The sequence below is a fragment of the Echeneis naucrates genome, chromosome 14 (genome assembly GCF_900963305.1).
Source record: "Echeneis naucrates chromosome 14, fEcheNa1.1, whole genome shotgun sequence".
Classification (NCBI taxonomy): Eukaryota; Metazoa; Chordata; class Actinopteri; order Carangiformes; family Echeneidae; genus Echeneis; species Echeneis naucrates.
In genome coordinates this window covers 7,741,052-7,765,558 of record NC_042524.1, presented here as the reverse complement: position 1 = coordinate 7,765,558, position 24,507 = coordinate 7,741,052, and the positions used below count along the sequence as shown (strand labels likewise).

The window sequence follows — 24,507 nt, the reverse complement described above, 5'->3', positions numbered from 1 at the left end:
AAACTGCACAGGAATGCCCCAGGCCCAGGAACTGAACCCGCAACCTTGTTATTGCAACAGTGCCAACCACTATGCCGCCGTTCTGCCCTAGTTCAGTAATTACAAACACTAATTCATTTCCAGCTGTGCTGCCAAAGTATGTTAAGTTTATTGTTCAATGAAATATATATAAATATATAATGTAAAAATAGAAATATACAGTCTGTGATTAGGTTTACTGCTTGAAACATACATATATTAGTTTATTCTTATTAAGATATTATATCATGATGGCATGATGGTTGCTGTTCTGAGACAAAGAAGAGTCAAAGATCATGAGATAGTACATCAGTTACTTTAAACATGTAACGGCTTGCATTGGTCAAATAAAGAAATAAAGTACAACTCCATTAAACATATCCATATATATTTTATTCTCAATACGGCAAAATACAAAGAATATTCAGGACAGACTCTCATTAGTCACAATTAATACTCACTTCACAAGAATGCTTTTAAATTACATAACCTAAGTTTGAAGATCAAACTCAATGAGTACCTTTAATCATATTGCATCCATCATATATAGTATCTCTATCATCAGTTCTCTTAAAACTAATCCAATTTAGACTATTGTACATAGTGTATGCTGTAGGTCTCACTTCAGAGATGACTTTTAGAAAAAATGTGTTATACAACAACTGTATAAACTGCTACAACTGTTCTGATGTGTAGAGAAATACCTCTGTTTCAAAAGACATGTTGGACCAATTGTTCAAAAGGGACACATAGTAAATACATCGCTCTCGTGAGGAAGAAACAGACGTGCTTCTACATAACAGACTGTACACGCCATCCATCCATCTCATGAGATCAACAATATACATTTCATGAAAAGTACACACCTCCATATCAAATACAGAGAAGACAAAATATTCGCACTTAGATCTAGAGACATTAATGATTATGTGGTGACATGACACTGAGAGACAGTGAAGCAGAAGACAGGAATACAAGCACAGTAAGAAAAGGAGTGAGAAATTAATTTAATATACAGTGTTAAAGGACTGGGATGTCATCTGTAACAGCTTGGAAGAAGAAGACAGAAAAGTCCACAGGGAAAAAAAAAAAAATTGTGCATAAAGTATCTCAAATGTATTTACAGGATTTTAAATTTAATAAAAATGTCAACCTGTAGTAAAAATTCACCCTTAAAGAAATGTTATATTTACAATTTATACATCTGTATTTAAATAGAAACATGCAAGTGTTAACATCTTCCTACCGAATGTCCAAAAAAAAAAACAAAACAAAAAAAAAAAAACAAAAAAAAAAAACAAACCTCATCTTACCCTGGATTCTTTAAAGTTAGAATTAATATTAATTACTACTTACAATGAAATCTCATGAACAACCCCAATACATTTACATCTTCCTCTTCCATAAAATGATATTCCTTAAAAAGGCAAAATAGAAAAAAACAACAACCAAACAAACAACAACAAAAAAAAAAAAAAACATTAAGGAAAAGGCCAGAAGAATAAATAAGTGTGAGTAGCAAACAGTTAAAAATTATTCCTAAAGCTAAATTTGTACATTTGACTACAAGAGGCGCGGACCTGTACTTACAAAGTGTACCAGTGTATGAAGACATTGACTGGGCTGGCAAAACCCACAGAAGAATTCCTATGAGAAAAGTGGCCTCAAGCTTTAAGTACAAAATGGCTCAAGCCATCTGTGTTTGGTTATAAAAACAGATATATGTATATGTATATGTATGTATATATACACATATATATATATACACATATACATATACATATGTATATATACATACACACACACTAAACCAGTACACAAAAATTGCAAAAGCTAAAGGCATTGTACACTTGAGTTCAACAGGTTTCTCGCTGAGGCTGGGGGGAAAAAAAGAGAAGAGGGGGGAAAAAAATCCCAAGCCTAAAAATTAAAACTTTTTCCACAGAAATGGATCTCTTATTAAAAAAATCCTGCATAGATTAAAATAATACCTCCTCTGACTTTCTCTTTTTTCAAGTGCAAGAGGAAATAACAGTATCCCCTCCTACAATAAAGGCCAGGGAGCCAGTGAAGGAAAGAAAACCGAAGAGAGACAGAAAAAAAAAGGAAAAGAACACAAAAAAGTAAGTAAAACCTGGGCCACATAGTAATTCTTCATTTGTTTTGCTGAAATGAAAATGGTGCTGTCAACTGAAAACTTAACTTTTAATATAAGAGCAAAAGTGCAAGAAAGTTAAAGTCAACCACACTGCTTTAACTGTCTGGCACGTCAGATTAATCCAAACTCATCTTCTGTGGACTAAAACTAAATGAGCCAGTAATAGTTTCCATGAATACTACTTGGTCCAGGCTTTAATATTTCCAGCATGTTTCAGTAGGAAGTGGGCTTAAAATAGCCACAAACCAGAAAGTCCTGCATGTCAATGATCATTATCAAACTCCAAAATGTTAACTGTGAAAGGTCTCCATTCAAACCACTGCTTTGATAATTTTTTTTAAACAGAAATATTGGTTTCTGGACAGCTGGTCCACATTATCAACTACTAGCTTAAACATTTCTTATCTACTGTCCTGTAATACAAGTATGATTAAGGTTTTAAAGTTTAAATAGGAACAATTACATACACAAATACTTTGCATCTTATAACCCCTGTTCAACCCTGTTATACGCTTATGCATTTGAAACATTATACTTCTGCTTGGCCAGAAGGGAAAAACTGCTTGGTATATAAATAAAAATCTATATTGCCCATTTATACTCCTTATTTGAAATATATAATCATAGATTTAAAACTCTTTGTTCTACAAATGGAACACTGCTAATCTGCATCACTGATGAGTTCATGTCTCTTAAAGACCATCTTGCTTTTTGGAAGAATTTTCCTTCCTTCCCCAGTTTTGTCTAATCAGTGGTTTCACAAGCCCAGTTTCAATAAATGACAATTAAAGTACTAATGTATATGCAATTGAATACGATCTTCAACACTTACGACACTCCCTGCTGTTTCTTAGAAAATGCACTCAAGCAAACGAGGGGATTAAACACTAAACAGAACAATAACACTGAGTGATTGATCCTCAAGGAAATTGTTGAGTCAACAATTTGAGCTACAAAGGTAAAAATATTTCAGAGGAAGAGACTCGTGTTCTGGAGAAATAGCAAACCTCTTTTCCTGAAAGTTAAAATGATAGTTGAAGGATAAAAGGTGAAAAACTCTAAACCCCCTACTGCTGCTAGCATCCTCTAGAGGCCTTCTTGCTTCTGGCATGGGATGCCTAACATTTCATTTTATAGCAAAATAAAAAGTTCATCATTGCCAAAAATAAGATGGCGCTGCCAAAAACAAATCCATGTAGGTTCTAATAGAGCATTATATATCTATGCATGTGTTAGAAGTATTAAGCCCTTCCTACAGTCCTGAAACAAAGTGGGCATGCTCCAAGATCTCTGATGGTTGGAGACTTGAAGGGGAGGTCTATCAAAACGGTTTGAAGCTTCCTTAATGTTGGCCAACATTTGTTACCATCAAATATGTCACAAAAAAAGTTGAATTGTTGCCAGCTTCCATTAATTGGTGTATATATATATATATAAAAAAAAAAAGAACAGTATTCAGATATGACAAGTGACCATTTGTTTTCCTGTAGCTCACATACAAGGCACAAAAATGATAAAGAGAAACCTTCATTTTAAAGCACCTTTGGTGTTCATGGGAGGTACTTTGGTGAAACAAAGTAAAAGAAAAAAGTTAAAAGCCAAAGTAGCCTATAAACCAAACCCCATTTTTAGTGTATTCATAATAAATAATTCATCCAGCGCATCCATGCCAACGAGATAAAAACATGGCCTTCAATGATTTAGTAAGGATGCCGATATATGAAGTATGGCGATAAGCTCTCTACTCCTGCGTTGCAGTTTCTGATGCTTCTCCCTGTGTGGTGCCATCGAAGGTGTAAGATGTTTCTAAATTGCTCAGTGTTTTTGGCAAGCTGGTGTAGAAAATGGACACAGTGTTGGAGATATGTCTGAGAGGTTCGTCACCTGTGTGTACATGGAGGACCAGAGGTGGACTGTGTGTGTGTGTGTGTGTGTGTGTGTGTCTGCATACAGTACATATTTATGTGTGTTGTTGAGGACATGCATGTGTCTTTGAGCACATGTTGCTGAGCAAAAGAGGCTGAGGTGGTGTGTGTGTGTGTGTGTGTGTGTGTGTGTGTGTGTGTGTGTGTGTGTGGAAGCAGCAGGCAGGGAGTGAGTCCTCGCTAGGGAATAAGCTTTGCGTCCAGGCGTAGCCAGTGGAGGCCCTGCCGTGTGTAACGCACCAGTTCGGTCATGCTGCTGGTGTTGAAAATCAGAGGACCCATCACCTTGTCCAACTCCAGGAAGAAGTCTGGGACACAGAAGAGGACAAGTCAGTTAAACATTGTCACAATTTTTGATTGTCACTTAATTAAGTCTTTAAATTGTCTTGCTTGATACATGACACAATGAATGTATTATTAAAGTTTCAGCGAGAAATGCTGAGAGTACCAGTACCAGTTTATCACTGGGATTAAAGGGACGTGAGAGGAGAGAAGAGAGAAGGTGGAAGACAAGTCTTTACATATCACCATCTTTGGTTAGATATTCTATTTTTATTTTACAATATAAAAAAATAATATTGACAAAATGTGTAGGTTTCGACTACAGCTGTATATCATTAAATGCAAAAAACAGAACAAGAAAAACAATGGAGGTAAATTAATTTTTTTAAAGGTTCACCTTTCTGCTCCTTGGATAGTTGCTCAGCCTGGTCCCAAACCTCAGTGGCATACAAGAAGTTAGAGGTGACCTGGACATAACTGGCAGCCATCTGGTGGATACGTTGAGGTATGGTAACGGACGAGCTGGCACTGCTGCTGCTGCTGACTGTTGAGTACCCACTGGCTGTGCCCGGGGACAGTTTGGGAGAGACTGGAGAGGGCATACCTGCTGCCTTACTGCATCAGGAAAGAGACAAACATGGCTGGAGATTTCAGTATACTGAACACGAACTAAGACAAAACAATCGATAAAGGAATATTCTTCAAACGAACTGACAAAATGATGTTGTTGAGTTATATTGTGTCAAAAGGTATCCATATAGTCAGGAACAGAAAACTTTAATGTTTTCAAATGGTTTTCTTTCTTGATATATGGTTAAACTCAAATTTTTTTAAATCTCATTTTATAGACCGTATCTCAACATTCAACGCCTGTGGGGGATACACAAAATTCTCCTTAAGAATTACTTAAAAAAAATCTCACAACAGCAAAGGAGGACATGACTTACTTTCCCATTCCAGGAGAGGGAGCCTGGGTGTTACTCAGAGAGTTCTGCAAAGCAAAATGGGGGGAAGAACATTATGTACACAGACAGGAAGCAGGTTATACATTCACAGAAGACAACTGTATTGATAGAATCTATTATGTGATGTAATCTTTAAGCCCCCCCCCCCGGCAAAACAAACTAAAAAGTAAATGAAAAATAAATAATAATAATAATAATAATAATAATTTCAGTTGTCAAATGTACCTTTAAGTGTTCGGTGAGTGTTTTGGAGTATTTTAGTGCACTGTCTTTCCTCAGCTTGAATAACCGCAGGTACAGGAGGGACTGGCATCGTAGGCTGTGGGGGGCGGTGAACAATGATCAAACACTCTTCACTTCAAAAGTTATAGTTATTGTTTAGACAATTCAAATAGCAAAGACAACATTTCAAATGCCTCAAATAGGAATCCACTTGCTGTTAGCCTACTTACCACAGCACAGCTAGCCTCTTGTCTGCTGAAGTTGCATCTGGGGCCATATAGCTTTTTAACTTCATAGTGTATCTGAGAACACAAACAGAATGACCATTTAGTTCCTAAGAGTACTAACTGTTTATATCGCCTTAGAAACATTTATTTCTTATATTTTATATTATAAAATAACTAAATTACACTTTAATTCAATACACATAAAGTAGTTGTCTTTTTCCTCATAGCTTAGCGCATACAATCCACACAGTACAGTAACTTCAACCCTGACACTGCGGTTCAGGCCAGCGGCTTTGAGCCTTTTCACATATAGGACAGCATCCAGAAGTCACAGAGCGATGAAGGCATTTCTGTTTATACGTACTTGATAAGCTCCACAGTTTCAGCGTACATGGGGAAGGGAGACTTGGCCTCTTGGGCGCTCTTCTCAAGAGCGTTACCACATTCAACAAAAGACACCACAGCATCCAGGTAGTAAACTGCCTTCTCAAAACGGTCCAACTGTGAAGAGGTGGAAAGGGGATACAACCAAATATTAATTGCCACTAATGTTATAACCTGAGTTAGAGAAGATGTTCCAGTGAAATACTACATCTCCTTTCCACTCTTTCCCCCGGAGAGGCCTAAATTTTCACTGACTTTTTATTTGACAAGCTTTCAGACTGGTACATTACATAATGGCTGCTATGACCTTATGTGGATTACGTAAAATTCTTTTCAGCAACATGGATGAATATAACTAATACATTTTAGAATTGGGTCATAATTTTTTATCAAAGTTACTGTTGAAACATTTACATGCATAGCAGACAAATGGGTATAATACAAACTGTTATAAATTATACTGTTGAGACCTCTCCTTTCTCCTTTCATGGTTTTGCATTTATCAAGTGTTGTAAAATTTCTATTAGATGCATAAACTGTCTTTAGGCTCTCTCCTTACCAGTGCATCTGCATTGTGTTTAAGTTTCTTGGCCTCCTGTAAGTAGTGATCAGCTGAATGGACCCTGGGGAAAAAAAATTTAAATTAAAACAGATTAACCAAATCTTTTCCATGTTTTAGTTACAAATGCATTTATGGCATTATTACTCAGTTTCTGCATCAATTTGCTCAGACTCCGAAAGATCACATGCAAAATGATTTACCTATCCCTTTAAACATAAATTCTTCTATTAAATAAAAGAAACAAACTTGAGAAAGGCGGCTATGTTATTTCTTTACTAGCATGAAAAGGACAGAGACTCCCAGCAGAGAACCTTTTAAAATGGAAATTTACGTCACCTTTCCTGCATGCAGCCACATCTATTCATGAACCCTGAGCCTCCTACAGCTTTAAGCATCAAAGGCAACCCTAGATCCCCACAGCCGGTATTTCTGCATATCCCACTGCGGGGTTATCCACAGTGGAAAGAGCTCCTCTTACCTGTCCTCAAACACCAGCTTGGATCTCTGTGACTTGGAGCCGTCCGTGGAGAGTGGAGGTACAGCCAGCTGGTTATCACAGCCCTTTGAGGATTTCTCCTGCAGAGACAGCAAGAGAGAAGGAAATAAAGTTTAAGGAATATGTGGTCTGGTGTTTGAAGTGGAGGATAAAATGTGTGGAGAAAAAATTAATAAATAACTCAAAAAGCAGAAATACACTTCGCTCTGTAGATTTTGGTTGCATCCAATATATACAGTCAAATTATTCAGATCGGCTGCTGGTTGAACACAGTGTGCATCTATTAGACTCATTAGAGACCATTATCTTAAATATGCTATGTCCTCAACTTTTTTCACACAGCAACAACTTGATTATTGGAGGTTCCCCAGGGAAACATAATGCTCAGTTGGCAGAGATGATCAAAGACAGTGTGAATACCCAGCAAACACTGAAACGTGAATGCAGACGCCAAATGCCTGAAGCTAATGTTAGCTGAACCTACCTTGCCATCACGTGTGCTGCGTCCCTTGTCTTCTCCTTTTCTATGTTTGGAGGTGGAGTTGCCCTTGGTGCTGTGACTCCCCTCCTTTCCACTTCCTGTTCCGCTGGACAGAGAGGTGGAGGACTGGCTGACTGTTCTTTTCCGGCTAGGATGCTCTGCCTTGGGCGTCCGCTGCAGACCTGACATGGAAGGAGAAGGAACCGGCTCTTCTTTTTTCTCCAAAGATCTCTTTGACCTGACGGGATACAAATCATTATTGATATACATATTTTCTGCTACTTACAAGTAGCATCATTTTGACACATTACGAAAAATATTAACACCCAGAGACAAAATTTTAACATGCGAGTTAATTCAATACTTCAAACACAGCAGAGACATTATTACAATAAAGGCAAACAGGTAAAGCTTGAATAGGCTTCTCTAGAATAAAAATTAAACTTTGCCAAGCTGTTATACTTTGATTTTATGCTGCTCATTAGAGTTTATTGGGTGAATTCAAAAAAATGAAAAAATTATTTTTTCATGCATACCGTCACATCAAATGTACTGCTGCTGGGATGCAGACAGTTTACTATGAATAATGACCAGGAGGCAGAAAAATACTCACTCTTTACTGCTGCTTTTATGATGAGATAGAGACTTGTCCTCTAGTTTGCATCGCTTGCTCTCTGGCTTTGTGCCTTCTTCATCATTCTAAAGATATGCAGATGACAGAAAACCCAGTGTCAGGACACATTAGGAGGATACTCAGACTCAGTGTGTGGAAATACCTCTGTAGGATCTCATCTGAAGATGTACAGAAAATTGCAGCCTACATTAACTCTTTGGAGGTACTGTACAACCTTCTACCCATGCTCAATGACACGCCTATCTCTTTCTCTGTTTAGTTTTAAAGCTATGACTGAAAACATGCACAATCAACTCACAGCAAAAACTTTGTTCTGGATCTTCACCAAAATTGAATCAATTGTTCCTTGGCTAAAAGCAGTTTCTTTCTTTGATAGATATCTGTAGGCTTAGGTTAGACAATCTCTTGGAAAGCTAATTAAAATGCTTACTTCACAAAAAAAAAATAAATAAATAAGTGCACATAACCTTAACTGAACAAAAACCTATGAAGTGAAAAGAACAATGAGTTGCTCCTACATTTAGTCTCCTTGAAGAGCAAAAAACTCCCCAAAACAAATTTAATGGAAAGCATTTAAAGACAATGAAATTTGTTCTACCTTGTGTTTCCTCTTTGCCTTGCTGGAGCTCTTCTCAGAGTTCTGTTTGCTGAAGTCTTTGCTGTCCCTGTCTAGAGAATCGTCCCTCTCCACTTTTATTTCTACAGGCTCCTTGTAGGGCCGCCCTGGGATCCGTGAGAGCAAACTGAGATCTGCAGTAAAAAGTAAGTAAAGGGGAAGGGTTGGCTTTGGGTTAACTTGGTCCAAAGGGGACTCCATCTAGACAAGTGTAATACAAATGCTTTGAGAATTTGTTGTATGCGGATTCTTAACAGACCTATTTTCACTAGTAAAACCTGCTGCTGAGGGGGCCTCGCAGGGTAACGCTCCTCATGGTCACTCAGTGGAGACAACAGCTCTTTCTCTTCCATTGGAGAAAACACGCACACAGGGGTCCTGATGCTCTCTGTGTACTTGGGCGTCTGTGATGAGGACGGGTTGCTTTCAATCCCCTCAGAGTCGGACGATGAGGAGTCTGTATCGACAAACTCACGGGACTTCTGTTGGGAAGTCTTAGTGGGAGCCTTGGCTTTGCGTTTATCTACGGTGGTGGTAACAGCAGCTGCAGTCGGCCTCGGAGATGATTTGGGTTCTTTTTTGATGGTTGGTTTGCGGGAACCCTTAGTGGCAGCTTTGGGCCGATGAGGTGGTATCTCTGGTGCTGGCTCACTCTCCACTCTCAGACCTCCTTTAGGTTCCTCCACCACTGGAGGCTTCTCTGATTTTTTGGGTTGTTTTTTGCCAACACGAATTCGCGGATTTGTGCCACCCTCACTTTGGGCAGGGGATTTTTGTCGGCCACGGCCACCCTCTGCTCCTTTTTGTGCTGCTCGTAGGTCTCTACTTGGGGTGGGTGCCGCTGAGTCTTTTGAGCCCCCTCCCTGGCTACCATAGCCACGTCCTGAGCTATTATCTCTCCCCTCTTTCTTGCACTTGGTTGAGACATTATTGTCCACTGGTGAAGCTGGGGAGAACTGCTTTGCCTTCTTGAACCAGTTGTCCAGCTGCCACTTGTTGGCCATGGGTTGTTCAGGCTGAATCAGAGGAAACAGTAATTAAATTGTCTTGGTGAGCAAAAAATGATGTGTAAGAAACGGTCCAACATTGAAAAATTTGGTATTTCGGGCAAAGAAGAAAGCTCTGCACTATAACTTTGTACAAAGTAACACTTAAATCATTACTTCGGGAGAGGCAGGCCGTGGGTGCTCGTTGGCTTCACTGTCTGTCGTGCTGCTTTCACTCTCGCTGTCTGAGCCAGAGCTGCTCTCTGAGCCGCTGTGGCTGCTGGAGTCATCCCTCGATTGCTCTGCTGCTTCACTGTTATTGCTGCCATTGCAGATGAGAAAGTCAGGTATTATTATATTGTGTGCCAAAAGTGTACAGTCCATCTTTGATGAGCTCGATGTGAAAATGCACATTTTCATCCAAAACTAGGGATTACACAGCGCTGTAAACATATGGCTGAGCCACCTACTTCAGTGACAATGACCTTATAATTGGAAACAGGGCAGGTTTTTTCTAATTGTTTGTAATTATTTTGTAATTGTAAGCATGCTGTGGTATAATTGTCATGCTTTGGGAAACGCTCAATTTTAAACATGGTTAAAATACTTATAACTTGAATTTGGATTTGAAGACGTGAGACCCATGTGTATTCATTACACCTGTGAACGCCCCAGATGATGCAAATTGTTCACTTGTGAACATCACAGTAAAGTCACCTCAGTGAGTGGGGGTAATGTTGTATTTTTACCTTCATAAGAGAAATGCAACCAATACTCTGCATTCAGGATTCACAAAAGTAGATTTGCTATGCTTCACCTTGCTGACGTGTTCCTTGAGGCATTCTTCGTAGAGTCTGGTTCTACATCACTATCTTCGCTGCTGCTCAGCTTCAGGTCATCTTCCAGCATACTGAGATTCAGGAATGAAAGATAATTAAATCTTTGTATTTTATGACAGCAGTGTAATAGCTGCATAAGGAAGAGTGCTTAGTGTATCTGCATAGCATGCAGAGGCTATCTATGCATGTCTGGTTACTTAAGGTTTCTTGATTAAACATAAATATTTGTTTTCATAAGGCTCTCTGTTGTATCAATCAATACTCAAATAATCAATACTTACTCAATGCTACTACAAACAAGAGATGAGACCCAAGATAATGAGAAGGATGAAATACTTACGTAGGCTGGTCATCACAGGCTTTGGGCTGGTGGCTGCTGGAGCTCTTGGAAGAACTGCCTCGCTCTTGGAGAAGAAAAAAAAAAAAAAAACACAAAAAAGTAAGTAAACAAACATTATAGGTATATGAAATATATACTTAAAGATTGAGTAATACTCACTGTGTCCACTTGGAAAAGCATGAGAGTCCTGAAGGCATGAGGGGGAGGGGGGGAAAAAAAAAATTACTTTCATAAACCTATTTCCTTTCTCATATTTCAACATACGCTCACTCCAAAAACAAAGTGGTAACAGTTAAAGTGAAATGAATCAAAGTGTTTTTGTAGCCATGTATATTTTTAAGACTGTTGTACTTTAATTAAAAAAGCAAAACTGCCTGAAAAGTACCTGCACCTTCAATCAGATCAAACATCTATGAATAGTAAATCCAATCTCTTTATAGTTCAGAGAGGCACTGAACACGGTTCTGCTGGTTCGGCCACATGAGTTATTTAAGGTCTGTCTGGACCATACCAGAGTGATAAACCAGTTATCAAACCTTATTAATTAATCACGACATATAATCATTTGAATCTCATAGTCAACACGGTCAGTGGCGCATTGCTGACCTTGGTAGGGAATGGAAACTTGGAGGGTTCTGTTTTGCAGGGGGTGTGGATAGCTGTTAGTGGAGGGGGCCACGACTGAGTCATTTCCTGAAAGAAAGAAAGAAAAAAAAAAAGAAAAAAGTGCAAATGAGTTGTGAATAACACAAAACGTTCTCTCATTACCTAAAGGGTTTTCTCTAAACACTCAGCTTTTTTTCTCCCTCTCTCAACAAAATACAATTCTGCACATACCTTCAGAATTTCATCGACACAGTTGGCATCACCGGGGCCCTACAGACAGAAACATCATGTTCAGCACATGTGATCATAAACAACATGATGTCAGTGCCGCAGGTGAGAGGCAGCTTCCATTTTGAGTATACGAGTCACTCTACAGGCATTTTATGAGACCTGTGAGTTCAGCCAGACCATGTGCAACTCACTGTGAGGTAATTTAATACAGATATGACATCACTATGAATATATGTTCCATTAAGGAGAACTCTGCCATTTTAAAATCTTCAGCCTTCACTACTATAGATTTACATCTTAAGTGCCGTATAAGCACACAGTACAGTCCTTATGTGGGTAGTTAACACAAGCTGCAGGGTTCAGAATTAAAATACAAGCAGAAGGAAACTGGAGGCTTGTAGGTGGCACCTTACCTCAACAGGTTGTGAGGGGATCTTGAGTTTGGAAAGCGAGGCCTTGCCATTGGACTTCATCTCTCCCATGGTGCTGCTGTGTGACTGTCCGCTGTAACTTTCTGCCTGTGAGCTCTTGGGTTCTGCCGTTTCCTGGCCGTCCATAGGCCGCACATAGGCCGTGGGTTTCTGTAGCATGGAGCCGGGCTTGGACATGAGAGATGGGGGGAAGGCCTGACTTGAGTGTTGTCCACTGGTGAAGGAGGTGTGAACCCGTGAGGGTGAGTCCCAGTTGGCCTCTCTGTCTCGTGGGGACTTGGAGCGGTAGCGCTCCTTGCTCTGATGCTGCTCAGCAGACAAAGAGCTCCGTGAGTGGCTGTTGCTGCTGGAGGAACTTAGAGAACCTTTGGCCGGGCTCGACGTGTGTGACTTTGAGTGCTCAGACCCGCCGCTATGTTTACTTGATTTCTTTTCCCGTATCTCTCCTCCGTGTCTTTGGCTACTACTGCTGCCGCTACTACCTCCGTTGCTCCTCTGGCTGCTGTGCCCACCCTGGAGTCCTGAGCGTTTCTGAGATTGGGATGAAGATCCACCTGGTGCAGAACCAACAGGAGTCCACTTACTGCTCTGACTGCTGCTGCCGCTACCGACGCCACGCTGGTCTCCAACAAACAAAGGTGGGCCTGATTTTTCCTCTGAGGAAGACGAGCTGTTAGAAGGTTTACTGCTAAGCTTTGGAAGTGTATCACCAATGGGCTCTTTCATCTCGTCGTAATTGCCCAGCATGCTCTGAATACGGCTGGACAGTTTATCTTCCTTGCTGGACTGAAGAGAGAAGCAGAGAAAGGGGGAAAAGGTGGTGGAGCAGAGGACAGTGAGAAGAAGAAGTAACAAAGCAAGAGAAAGGAAAGAAAAAAATAAATAAGAAAAAAATGGGTGGAGGGAAGGTGGGGGAGGGAGAAAACAGTCATTATTGGCACAAGTTGAATAGTTTGGTTAATTACTTTCTATCAAAACAATGGCAATCAGAAAAAGAGAGAAAAAAAAAAAAAAGGGAAAAACATGGTTCCACATAAAAAACAGTTGAAATTAGTCAGGCAAAATATGCATGGCAGAAATTCACATTTCCTTTTCACAAATGACAACAAATTACATCTTAACCCCAATATGCCACCACTTGAACATTTGAAATAATTTACTGAACTGAAGAGGCGCAATCAGCCAATCACAGACTTGAGCCTGTTTAAACTGGAGTCAGATCAGTCCACACCCATCTGTGAACACAGATAAGGGTCTACCCATAGTTCCAACACAGAGGTTAATCAATTGCTTCGAGGCCGCGGGTTCTAGCTGACCTGTTTGCAATCAGCCCATGACAGAATATCCAGTTACACATGCAGCCTCAAACCTCCATTCGATTAGAGAGTCTCACAGAAAGGGTGAGGAAACACAAGCCGTTGTCTGTTGGCAGTAAATGTAAACTAGCTTGGTCAGAATGTGCACTCCACTACCACCTGCTAGAATGGCCTGGCTCTCATGTCTGAAGCTGATGAATTATCTGTTTTGTTTTGTTTTTTTTTTTTAAGGGAGGTTGCAGTGAGAGCATAAAAAGGTATGTTTTATTATGACTGTACCAGACTTCAGGTGAACCAGTACAAATGATACTTTCACACTGAGTATTTCAAAAGGGCTTATCTAATATAATTATGCTAGAATGTAATTTGACTGGGAATCCTAAGAACAAAGACTAAATAAACTGAGTGAGGTAAATGAAAAACAGTCAAACCATTCTATGGTTTGTTCAATAAAACTCACTGTTTACAAAGACATTGATTGCAACACTGCAGTTTGTTGGCAGACTAACAAAAACATTTTGTAAAACCAAGGAGGGTGTATTACATCCAGGAAAAACTATCCAGGTAACAGGAAAATTACACAGACATATTCTCCATATTGAATTGCTCATTTGTTGAAAACAATCCAGCCTTGCTATCTCTCTGCTCAGACTCTTCTTTTTACAACCCCAGGACCTTTTCTTCCAGGTTGATCAGGACTTCCATTTTTTCGGCCCTGTCCCAAAAAAAGACCACTGTCTTGAGGCTAATTCCTGCTAGTTAGCATGTCCTTTTATAAAAGATGAAATTCTGAATGTCCTCTACCGTTTCACAAGCAAAAAAGTATACCATCACTCTTTAAACTGCAGCTTGTCTGATTTACCTTATCTGTGTGTGTGTTGTTTTTTTTTTTTTTTGTTGTTTTTTTTTTTGCAGTCAAAATGCAAGCAATGGATTTTTCAAGAAGATTAGTGTCTGGAGCTGGTTTGACCTTGGCACAAAATTTCTAAAAAGACCAGTTTGAGGTCCCTCACGTCTGAGGGATGGCTGAGTGGAAAAAATGCATTAGAAATTGAATAATGTGCATCTTTAATTTACAAAAGATAAATTTTTGCTCCTTATTCAATGCAGCTGAGTTACAAGTGCATGAACTCTGCACCATTAAAATGTTACTGCTCTGCTGGTCTACATCTGGAGGGGCACAGCTGCAACTATGTGCACACATGCCTTTTAATGCAGAACACAGTAAACTTCCACTTGGTGAAGCATGACAGAGGGGGAAAGAAAAAAGTCAAACTGAAGCTTACATAAGAAAAGCAAGAGACAGGAGATACAGTGCATAAAAGCCAGCAAATTACACTGTTGGCTTTTTTTTTTCAGCACACCAGCTCCTCTTTCTCAAAAGCAGTTTCTGAAAAGAGAACAACCAACATGCAAAACATTTGCCTTTGAAAATGCCTTTCTACTTTTTCCAAAAAGGTCAAGGGCTCCTCCTTCAATGTCTTTTTACCTTTCACTTTGTTGTGGTCCAAAACACACAGGCCAGCTCTCATCACTCACCTCTGCTACAGTTTCTATTCCGAACCTGTCAGGACACATTCCTCACTGCTGCTTTGATGTGTAGCTCTCGCTAGGGAGAGAAGCCACTTACCTCTGCTCAAATCTGGTTAGTGGCGAAGATTAGACCAATACAGAGAACTCAAATCCTCTTTACAATTACACCGGCTGGGAGGGAGCTGGGAGTTGGCTGGCCTACATCTATGTGTCTATGAGCTCAGAATGAAGACGCACAAAGGGGCAGGAGGAGGGGAAGCCAGCATGCTCTGATGTTTACCTTCTACAGTTGCACTACAACACAGCTAAGCATGAACAGGTGCTTCCCTTTAAACCGACTCTTGTGCATTCTGTGCAGAGTTGGTCAACAGCTGGCTATCCATCAGACAGCTAATGTTCTTTTAATTCAGGCCATAAACGTTTGAAAAAGCATAATTTTAATACCCATCATCAGCGCAGCCACATATCATGTTGACCATAAATCCAACATGTAGCATTACACAACTGCATGGGTATAAAAAGCACATCTTGCCACATTTGGCTTTCATCCCATCAAAAGTAATCAAAAACAAGTCTGCTGGATCTTGAAGGTCACAGTTGTGAAATGGAAAAGAAGGAAACGAAAAGGAATGAAGTCAAACAATTACCATAAAGTGTACATGCACACCTGAAAGACAGCACCAAGATGTTTGTTTATTTACCACAAAAACCTGAAGCTTATTGTTCCTCTCGGTTCAGAAAGCAAAGGCATAACAAGCTGATGGCAATGCAATATGGACACATACAGAGTATGTGCCGTTCTCACTTCCTGTCACTGTAACATATTCCTCAAAACTGACTCATCAATTTCATGAGAAAGGTGAACACATAAACTTACCACTTTGTAAGGTTCAGGGAAAAGAGGGGAATTTGCTGGAAACGCCTCTCCTCCTCCCTGTTGGATTTCTTGATTTCTCCTTTCTCTTTCTTTCATTCGGAGCACATTCCGGTCCTCACGGTTCATGTTGCTAATAACACAAACACAAAAACAAACAAAAAAAAAAAAAAAAAAAAAAAAAAAAAAAAGTCAACGCAAAAAATGTGCCGGAGGGTGACAATAAATAAACTCATCTCATGGCTTTAAAAAGATGGCTATAAAAGAAACGGTATTCTGAAAGTGAGACTTTTGTAAAGGAAACACCTGACCCGTCTGGAAAAATTTACCTAAAACTTGGTCTCAGTCAAAAGTGAAGAAACACCGCTAAGTAGAATAAGCCCTCCAGCTCTCAAACTCATAAGAACTACTTGAAGTTTCCAACTGTCTACTGTGAATCATGTAGTCAGGTTGCTATTATCTTCTCTCTACTCAGGGTCAGTTTTTGGGTAAACCATAAATTGGACAATCATTAGTCAAACATCAGAAACAGAGAGGATCACAGAGATGACCTGAAAAGAAAGTAGTCTCTAATAAGCTTAGGCTAGTCTAGACACCGTGCAGTTGCCTGCTTCTACTAGGCATAATCTCCCTAGAGATGAGATGGTCAGTGTGTGTGTGTGTGTGTGTGTGTGTGTATGTGTATATATATATATATATATATATATATAGAGTAAATTTTTTTTCAATGTCAACATAAAGAAAACTAAAGAAAACATGTGCTTAAGATTAAATAAACTGCTGCTTTCATACTATAGCTGCAAACACTTGACTCCATCACTGGAAGTTAAACACACCTCTCTGCCCTTATTGTGTGTCTGAGGATAATGTGTAGTGTCAACAAAAACAGCCCCTTAAAAGGATGTATGGTCGGACACTAGACAAACAATCACCATCAAATGCAAGAAAATCTTCATTAAAAGAAAAGTAGACTTAAAAAAAAAAACAAAAACAAAAAAAAAAAAACCCGATAAGGACGATCTTACTTCACATAAAATACTGTCCTGGATACCATCTGGAATATAACTGCATGGGATTTGGACACTAATGGGACCTCACTGAATTGCCACTCTGACAAAGAACAAGATATGACTATTATGCACCTTGTTTAACAGAAAAAAAAAAACTACAGAGCTTTGAAACCCGAAAGAAGCAAATTATCAGCCAGGCGTGTCGCCTCTCCCTCAGAGTTGACAGCTTCAGGCTCTGCCAGTGACAACAATGATTTTAAGGCTGATGACTGGGGGCGATTATGCTGCAGCCACTCGGCCTCCTCCTAGACTACAAAGACAACACACAAGGGTGTTTTCAAGTCTTATGAAGTATGACTGAGAAGATGAAACAAAGTACTAGGGAAAATCATTTTACAACAAGGGGCAACAAACCCACTACACACTGGGAAGGCAAAAATAAGCAAGTGCAATCTAGATTACTTACTAGAAACGAAAAGTTTCCGATAGAAATTCACAAAATTCTGACATAAATCGGATCAGGGTTATCAACCACTGGGTATCTAACAATACAGTTCCAGGTGCTCTACAACTTCTGCCTGGCTATCTGTGAGCTTATCAGCAAGTATAAACAGTAATTTTCCAACCGCCCTCTTGAGTAAGCCCATTCCCATTTTGCATCATCAACACCACCTAACTACAGTATGAGTCATGACGTAGAGCAGACAACATGATTTACACACTGTCACTGAGCTACTTACAAAGCTCAGAAAGCTACCAAGGTTATGAGACACCATATGCAACACTTCTATCTCAGTGCTACACAATATGGAGGAAGAGTTCCTCTTACCACAGTCAATTTTGCTTAATAATCGCTCCAGTCCATCACCCAGCTGATGGCTACTGAAGACTTTGGTGACAAAATGATTGTGAGATACCAGTGATAGATGTTATCAATTACTAAATAGTTTTTGATTGCAATAATAGATTACATAGTCTGATACTTTCAGGGTTGCAGAAACAAACCCCTAGCTTGTTCTTTCCAGACTTAAAAAAAAACCCAAAAAAACAAGACGCAAAAGGCAGTCAATAGTATTGCTTGATAATTGCACATACTATGAGTGACATGCAAATGTCCAAACATTCAACTGCTGCGTTTGTGCGTTGCACCAATAAAAATAGAGGTACTGAGTGAGAAAATAGGTGCAGCCAATGAGGAAACTGAAGAAAAGTTCAGCTTGCTAGTGTGACTTTTTGTTTCCCAAATAACACCATTGTGTGTAAATCAAAAACCAACACGTTCAAGAGCAAGATTACATAAAGCGGCAATTTTTACTGTGATAGTTTTCTGCTTACCACCGAGTTTGTACAAATTGTTAAATATAAAAATGGTTGAAGAAAAAGCCACTTTCATGCCCTAGAATTTAAACTTTCTACATTTATGCTGGTCACACAAATATTCAAACTATATCAAGTTGTCCCAAGGTCACTTACACATTTACATACACATGTAAATAAGCCAGTGGGACTGAGTGTGTGAGGTGGCCACTGTTGGCATAGGGCAACAATATCACAGCATGGCATGAAGGTTTCTATTTACCATCCATTACTCTTATTTTGTTCAACAATCAAACAAACCTCACTGACGGGTAACACTTGGGGGTGCCTCTTTCAGGAAATCCATGAAATACATGAAAACCAGAAGTATACCAAGTTTTCTCTTGGGTTTGAATAAATAAAGGAAGTACACAAAAAAAAATTTCCATACTCCTGTTTGATCAAAGCCTTTAATCTTTGAAGACAGCAACACAACGGAAGAAGCAAACCAAGACCAAGTTTAACACTACATTTGCAAGAATAATAAAAAGTTACAAGTTCTAATACTTTTTTAAATATTTCAAGTCAACTGACTGACTGACTTCCACGATTGACTATTAAGAACTGTTTCTGTAATGGAACTACTCTGGAAGGGTTTTGCATGTTTTCTGCACAACATGACACATTCTCACTGTTTACAACATGGTGGACAGGCCAGGCCCTTGCGTGTGCAAGTATAGCTTAGCATCTAAATAGAAATAGGAATGTGCAGAAATAGAGAAAAAATATCAAACTTGTACCCACTACAAGAGTTGGGAATAACTGCCTATTACACACTACAGGATATTAAAATTATTGTGGCAGAGAGAACAATCGAGGCGCAACGCACCAACTCACGATCTCACGGGAAAGCAGACGTAAACAAAATGGAGACTGTGGTACAACAACGTCGGGAAAACGTCAGTGGGAAAAAACATGGCTAAATGAGTCTGGAATATTTCAACAATAGTATGTTTGCTAATGTTAGCCTTGAGTGCGAGAATATTAACAATTTGCTTGACAGCGCCATCAGCTGCTCCGAGACTTGTGCAATGATAATCGTAAAAAATCTTAATTTTAACTACTACATACATATTAAAGATGCTTGATATTATTGAGGACTTTCCTGAATGTGTTTGCAAGCACTTTTCAGACTGGGCCCATGAACACTTCCCATTACCAGATAATCAGGACCAAACATCTGTACTGACCAAGATCCAGGACTGGATTCCAGCTCCAACTGATGGAAGAAGTGAGTCGGGGTTTAACTGCACCAAAGGTCTTGCAGTTTGAACCTGAACAGATAAAAACGTTGTCAACAGAACAAGGCAACAACTACAGCGCAGTGCAAGGGACGTCACCCCCATCATGATACTGCAGAACCACCTAATACCAAACAGGTTTTGTCACATACTAATCTTAAGTTTAGTTTTCCAAGATGGGTACCAGGGGTTACCCTGGTCGAAAAGAAATAAGATGAGATCCAAAACCACAAATGAAGCCATTATAACCAGTGGCCTTAAAGAAAACCATACACTGATCCCCAATCCCAAAGTTAGGAATGCGTGGGGGAAAGGCCAAGAACAAACATTCATTGCCATTTTACTCATTTAACAGAGCAAACATAAAAGGCAGAGATCAGTAATAAGCCCCAGTTTAAATAAATGGCTGTACCCACATCCAAAGGACTTCAGAACTCCTCAGATGCCAACACTATAGGACGACAGGCAATGCAGAGTCCAAAACAGGGAAATATCTGCCTCACCAAATCACTTCTGACACAAAACTAATTGAATTTAAATGAACTTTATTAATGTAAAAGTATAAATGGCCAGCTACTACTTGATTGTAATCATTCAACAGTGTGCCAGGCTGAAAAGGTCAAAGTCTGCTCAGTTGAACAGGCAGTTCACTCTGTACCTAAATTAATCAGTTCATCTGCCTCTTTCTCAGTCACAACATAACAACAAGGCCACGTCTTCACCACAGCAATAAAAAAGGGAAAAAAGAAGAAAAAGGGGAAGAACTGATGGTTATCTGAGCACCATGAATATAGGACTGTGGTGGTTCTGGACTCCTGTGACAGCCATTATGTAAAGCCTACCAAACACAAGTTAATGATATTGTAATAAGAGTTGTATATACGATATATGTACAAGTGTTTAAATATGTACATACATATATGTGTAGGTAGGTGTTTTATTCTTATACATATAAGACACTAACAGAAATAAGTCAAGCAGCCAGCTAGTTGTACATTTCTTACCCTGACTGAGAGGCCATGGCCCCAACCACTGAAACATTGGAAGGAGGAGGGGAGGAGGGTTCAGAGGATCTCTCAGGGATTCACAAGTGTTCTCCTCATGACTTGTCAGCCAAAATTTCTGCGCCAGCCTCCTTTAGTGAAAATAACCTGCCCCTTTACTGAGTGTTTCTGTGGACGTCCAGCCGAAAGAGTGTAACTACAGTTTCTTGACTCCACTCGATGTTACAGTGTATTTCCTTGGAGTGGAGACAAATCTGACTTAGTGAGGGGAGGTGACTGCTCCTTCTCGGGAGATACCACATCAGCCAGCAGCAGGGGGATTTCACATGTTCGGTGGAAGCGGACAGGCAGCTGCAGCTTTTGTTTTTGTCAGTGTGCTCAAAGCACCTTCATAAGATGTAAGAATGAGCTTGGATGTTGGCAGTGAACGAGACGGATGTCTGGCCCTGATTCACATGAATGCCAGAATGCCAGGCATTCCTCTGACTTCAATACCAACAACACTGTCAGCCAAACTTAAGCTTCAGCTGAGAGAAAAAAAATGTTCCTCAGAGTAGAGGAACTTCCTTATTAGAGTTAAATAAGTATATAAATTATTACAACAAAGTGCATTGCTCAACATAATAAAAAAAGCAAGGGACATTTGAAAAAGACCATTCCAAAAAAAAAAAAAAAAAAAAAAAAAAGATACCATGAGAATCAAACAAGAGGTGGCTCGAAAAAGAGGACCAACTCTACAAGGTAAAGAGCATTGTCTAAGATAAAGGCATTCATTTAATCTGTAATTGTAATTAGTTGTACTTGTGTGTTATTAATTTACAAAACACCTTGGCTAATCAGAGAATTTCATGTGGGAAAAGGGAGCCAAGGGACCAGACTGAAAGAAGTAGACCTCCCCCTCTCTCCCAACAAATGGAACGGTCCTGCTCGTCCCATAAAAGGACATGTTATTTTATACCACTGGGCCTCTCCTCCTGTGTGATGTCACTGCCCTCAGTAAAGCCTAGCCAATCAGAGCCGGCCGTTCCGTTCCGTCAACAACCTCCCTCCCTGCTCCCTCCCTCCCCCACTATGCCCTGAGCACAGGGCAAAGCACCAGTGTTGTCTTTTAAAGAGACGGTACTCAGTTTCCGGTGCAAGAATTGTAACAAATCAGAGACATTTTCATCAGCTACATATGATGATGAAACATGCTGACAAATGTGTCATCATTAAATGTCGCAAGGATTTTGATACAAAAACAGCTTGTAGACCATGAATGAAACTCTTATGACGATTATCCTTCTAATTATTTAGCTATAATAGTCGATCTGTTTCTCTGAATTGCAAAGTTACTACAGCTCCTTTTATATAGTGCATACATAAGAATAAGAATTGCTTTGTTAACCATGGACGAAAATTCAGCGGTACAGTATGTGTTGCGTGTCTGTAAATACTCGAAAATGCTGCTGTAGCTTTGTCTAAGACTAGTTCTGAAGCAAAACAGCCTGACCACATTACAAATCTAGTGTGTTTGTAGTCATTTTACAAGGTTCACTAACAAGCAAAGTTAAAAACTGGTCCTGATAGAGAGGGATGGAGACACAAAATCATTTAAAATTTAGATAAATATCAGTTTCTCCATCCATCATTTCAACAGTTCATTAAAAGAACACAAATACTTGTATTATGAATGCATTTCCATGCTACCTACGCACAGCTGACCAGCCATGACACGTGATGTGTGCGTGAATGGTGTCACATGGCTATTTCAAGAGCTAAATGTACTCTCTGCAAATGTTTATGTGACCAAAAGTCCCAAATGATCAGTTTTCTAGTGACATCTGATCTCAAGTGAAAGGCTCCAGTCTGAGATTATCTGAGTTTATTAATTTCAGCTCTAATGACCTACTCTGTGGATTTTCGTTATTTTTCATTATGCTATAGTGTTTCCAAAGTTTTAGTTGTCTAATGTCAGCTCTCTTACACTTGTCTAATTAACAGACACCATATTTTTAAAGATTTCAAAGATTCCACTTTGAGGACCATGCATAATAATTCTGACGAACCACTTTTTCTAGTGCTAGTATTAATAGTGCTTTTACAGCAACCTCCATCGTGAAAAAGAGTCGTGAAAAAGAGAAAAACAATCCTAACAACTCAGCTGCCCACACATGGACAGCTCTTTCTTTGACTAAGTTCACCTCATTTTAACATTTTGAAGTGTGCAGCTTGCCATCACAGGATTCGTGTTGAAAAAGCACTGTTTTGAAGTATTTTCGGTTAATACTTGATTAATTTACCACTAAATCCAGAAGACTGTCTTTTTTGTCTTTATTTATTTCTCTCTCTCTGCTTGAGTAGAGTAAAAAGTTATTTTCAGCACATCAGTTGTATAAGGCACTTACTTTTATAAATAGAAGCATCCAACTACTCATGGTTGATTTAATCAATAACGAGGCTCACAACTTAGCACATGAAGGCTTTGTGGCACAGCTGAATCTGTATGGAAATAACCTTTTTGACACTGAGCGAAATATGACAACCCTTTGCACTTGATGTAAGAATATAAAACCCTAACCCTAATGCTAAAAATAAAAACTGTCTTGTGTTTGGTGAAATACATTCACACAACAAATGCAAAACTGTCACCATTAATAATGACGAAGACAATTTACACATCATACAGTATTTCATCACATATCTGGGCTAAACGAGCTCAGTCACAGAGGTACAGATGGGCAGCCAGTGGCCACCCTGGTGCTTTTGAACCAAACCTGCTGACTCCAGAAATTCCAGAGGGAGTGTCCATTCAAATGCTGTAAACCTGCCTCATATAAGCAGCTGTTTTTTTTGTTTTTTTTTTTTTGGGGGGGGGGCATCAAAACTAACATACAGCCACGATCAGAACTTTTATCAGATACTGCCGAAAAGAAATGAAAATGCTTTGACTTCAGACCAATATACTGCTACAAAATATAATAACTTTTCTCTGGAAAATTTCCCCTTTATAATAAAATACAATTTTATTTGTCTTTTCCGTATTTAGTAGAGAATGAATTTGGAATTGAAAGATTCAGAATTAAGATCTACTTTGAGTCTCTTTTAAATGCTTTGGTTCTCGCTTCAGTTAAAACACTAATATGTCTTCATGGCTTCAGATTAGTTTCAATTACCATTTCAAAACAAGGATTTGAGTCTTGATTGATGGATCATCTAAACAACTGCTTATATCCTTCCATTCAGGCAGGTTTGAAGCATTTGAACTGAGTCACTGTCTGGAATGCCTCCACTCAGCAGGCGTGCGTTATCTGAATCAGAGTGAGCTGGTCACATTTACCAAACAGGCCCAGTGCTGTGACTATTCTGCATCTATGAGCTGATAAATCACGGTCATTTAGGAGATTTTTTTTTTTTATTTCTGACATTCAGCAAACCTGTTTAGTGAGTTCTAAGAAATACAGTTCTCTTTAAAAACACAAAACTCTGATGCCAACGCATTTCAAAAACTACTAATATAACGGTTCAAAACAGTAACATTTAGATACCAAGACCATAAAATCAAAATTATATCGTAATTTTCAGAATATCATTAGCTTTACTCAAAAATAAATAGTCTGCTCTTGCTGGCAGCCTTGACAGCAATATTCAGGGAACCGTGCCACCTTGTTTTAAGAACGTGGCACATAACCCTCAATTATCTGGCGACGTTACTGAAGAATCTACGTCATTCAAGCCCTTCAGTGTACTCCACCCGTAATGGCTTATCAAAGTTTGATTTTGATATTTAG

The 24,507-nt window shown here is 39.3% G+C and overlaps 1 protein-coding gene across 5 annotated transcripts in view; it reads right to left on the bottom strand.

Moving 5' to 3' along the window:
• Positions 1–395: 395 nt before the first annotated feature.
• aff4 (AF4/FMR2 family, member 4) overlaps positions 396–24,507 on the bottom strand; it is a 28,682-nt gene continuing 4,570 nt past the window's right edge. Inside the window, exons 1-22 of one of the 5 annotated variants that reach the window (XM_029519070.1) lie at positions 20,738–20,959; positions 19,683–19,766; positions 16,130–16,259; positions 12,386–13,189; positions 11,973–12,011; positions 11,742–11,828; positions 11,295–11,322; positions 11,136–11,199; positions 10,774–10,866; positions 10,134–10,278; positions 9,230–9,986; positions 8,953–9,104; positions 8,334–8,419; positions 7,724–7,958; positions 7,222–7,319; positions 6,741–6,804; positions 6,162–6,298; positions 5,801–5,872; positions 5,574–5,667; positions 5,331–5,374; positions 4,781–4,998; positions 396–4,409 (exon numbers count right to left, since the gene is read on the bottom strand). In XM_029519070.1, the coding sequence (XP_029374930.1) occupies positions 4,282–4,409; positions 4,781–4,998; positions 5,331–5,374; positions 5,574–5,667; positions 5,801–5,872; positions 6,162–6,298; positions 6,741–6,804; positions 7,222–7,319; positions 7,724–7,958; positions 8,334–8,419; positions 8,953–9,104; positions 9,230–9,986; positions 10,134–10,278; positions 10,774–10,866; positions 11,136–11,199; positions 11,295–11,322; positions 11,742–11,828; positions 11,973–12,011; positions 12,386–13,189; positions 16,130–16,255 (3,471 nt within the window). In that variant the 5' untranslated portion in view covers positions 16,256–16,259; positions 19,683–19,766; positions 20,738–20,959 and the 3' untranslated portion in view covers positions 396–4,281. Of the gene's footprint in view, positions 4,410–4,780; positions 4,999–5,330; positions 5,375–5,573; positions 5,668–5,800; positions 5,873–6,161; positions 6,299–6,740; positions 6,805–7,221; positions 7,320–7,723; positions 7,959–8,333; positions 8,420–8,952; positions 9,105–9,229; positions 9,987–10,133; positions 10,279–10,773; positions 10,867–11,135; positions 11,200–11,294; positions 11,323–11,741; positions 11,829–11,972; positions 12,012–12,385; positions 13,190–16,129; positions 16,260–19,682; positions 19,767–20,737; positions 20,960–24,507 lie in introns of those variants that run through there. The other 4 variants (XM_029519068.1, XM_029519069.1, XM_029519071.1 and 1 more) reach the window with 4 other exon arrangements.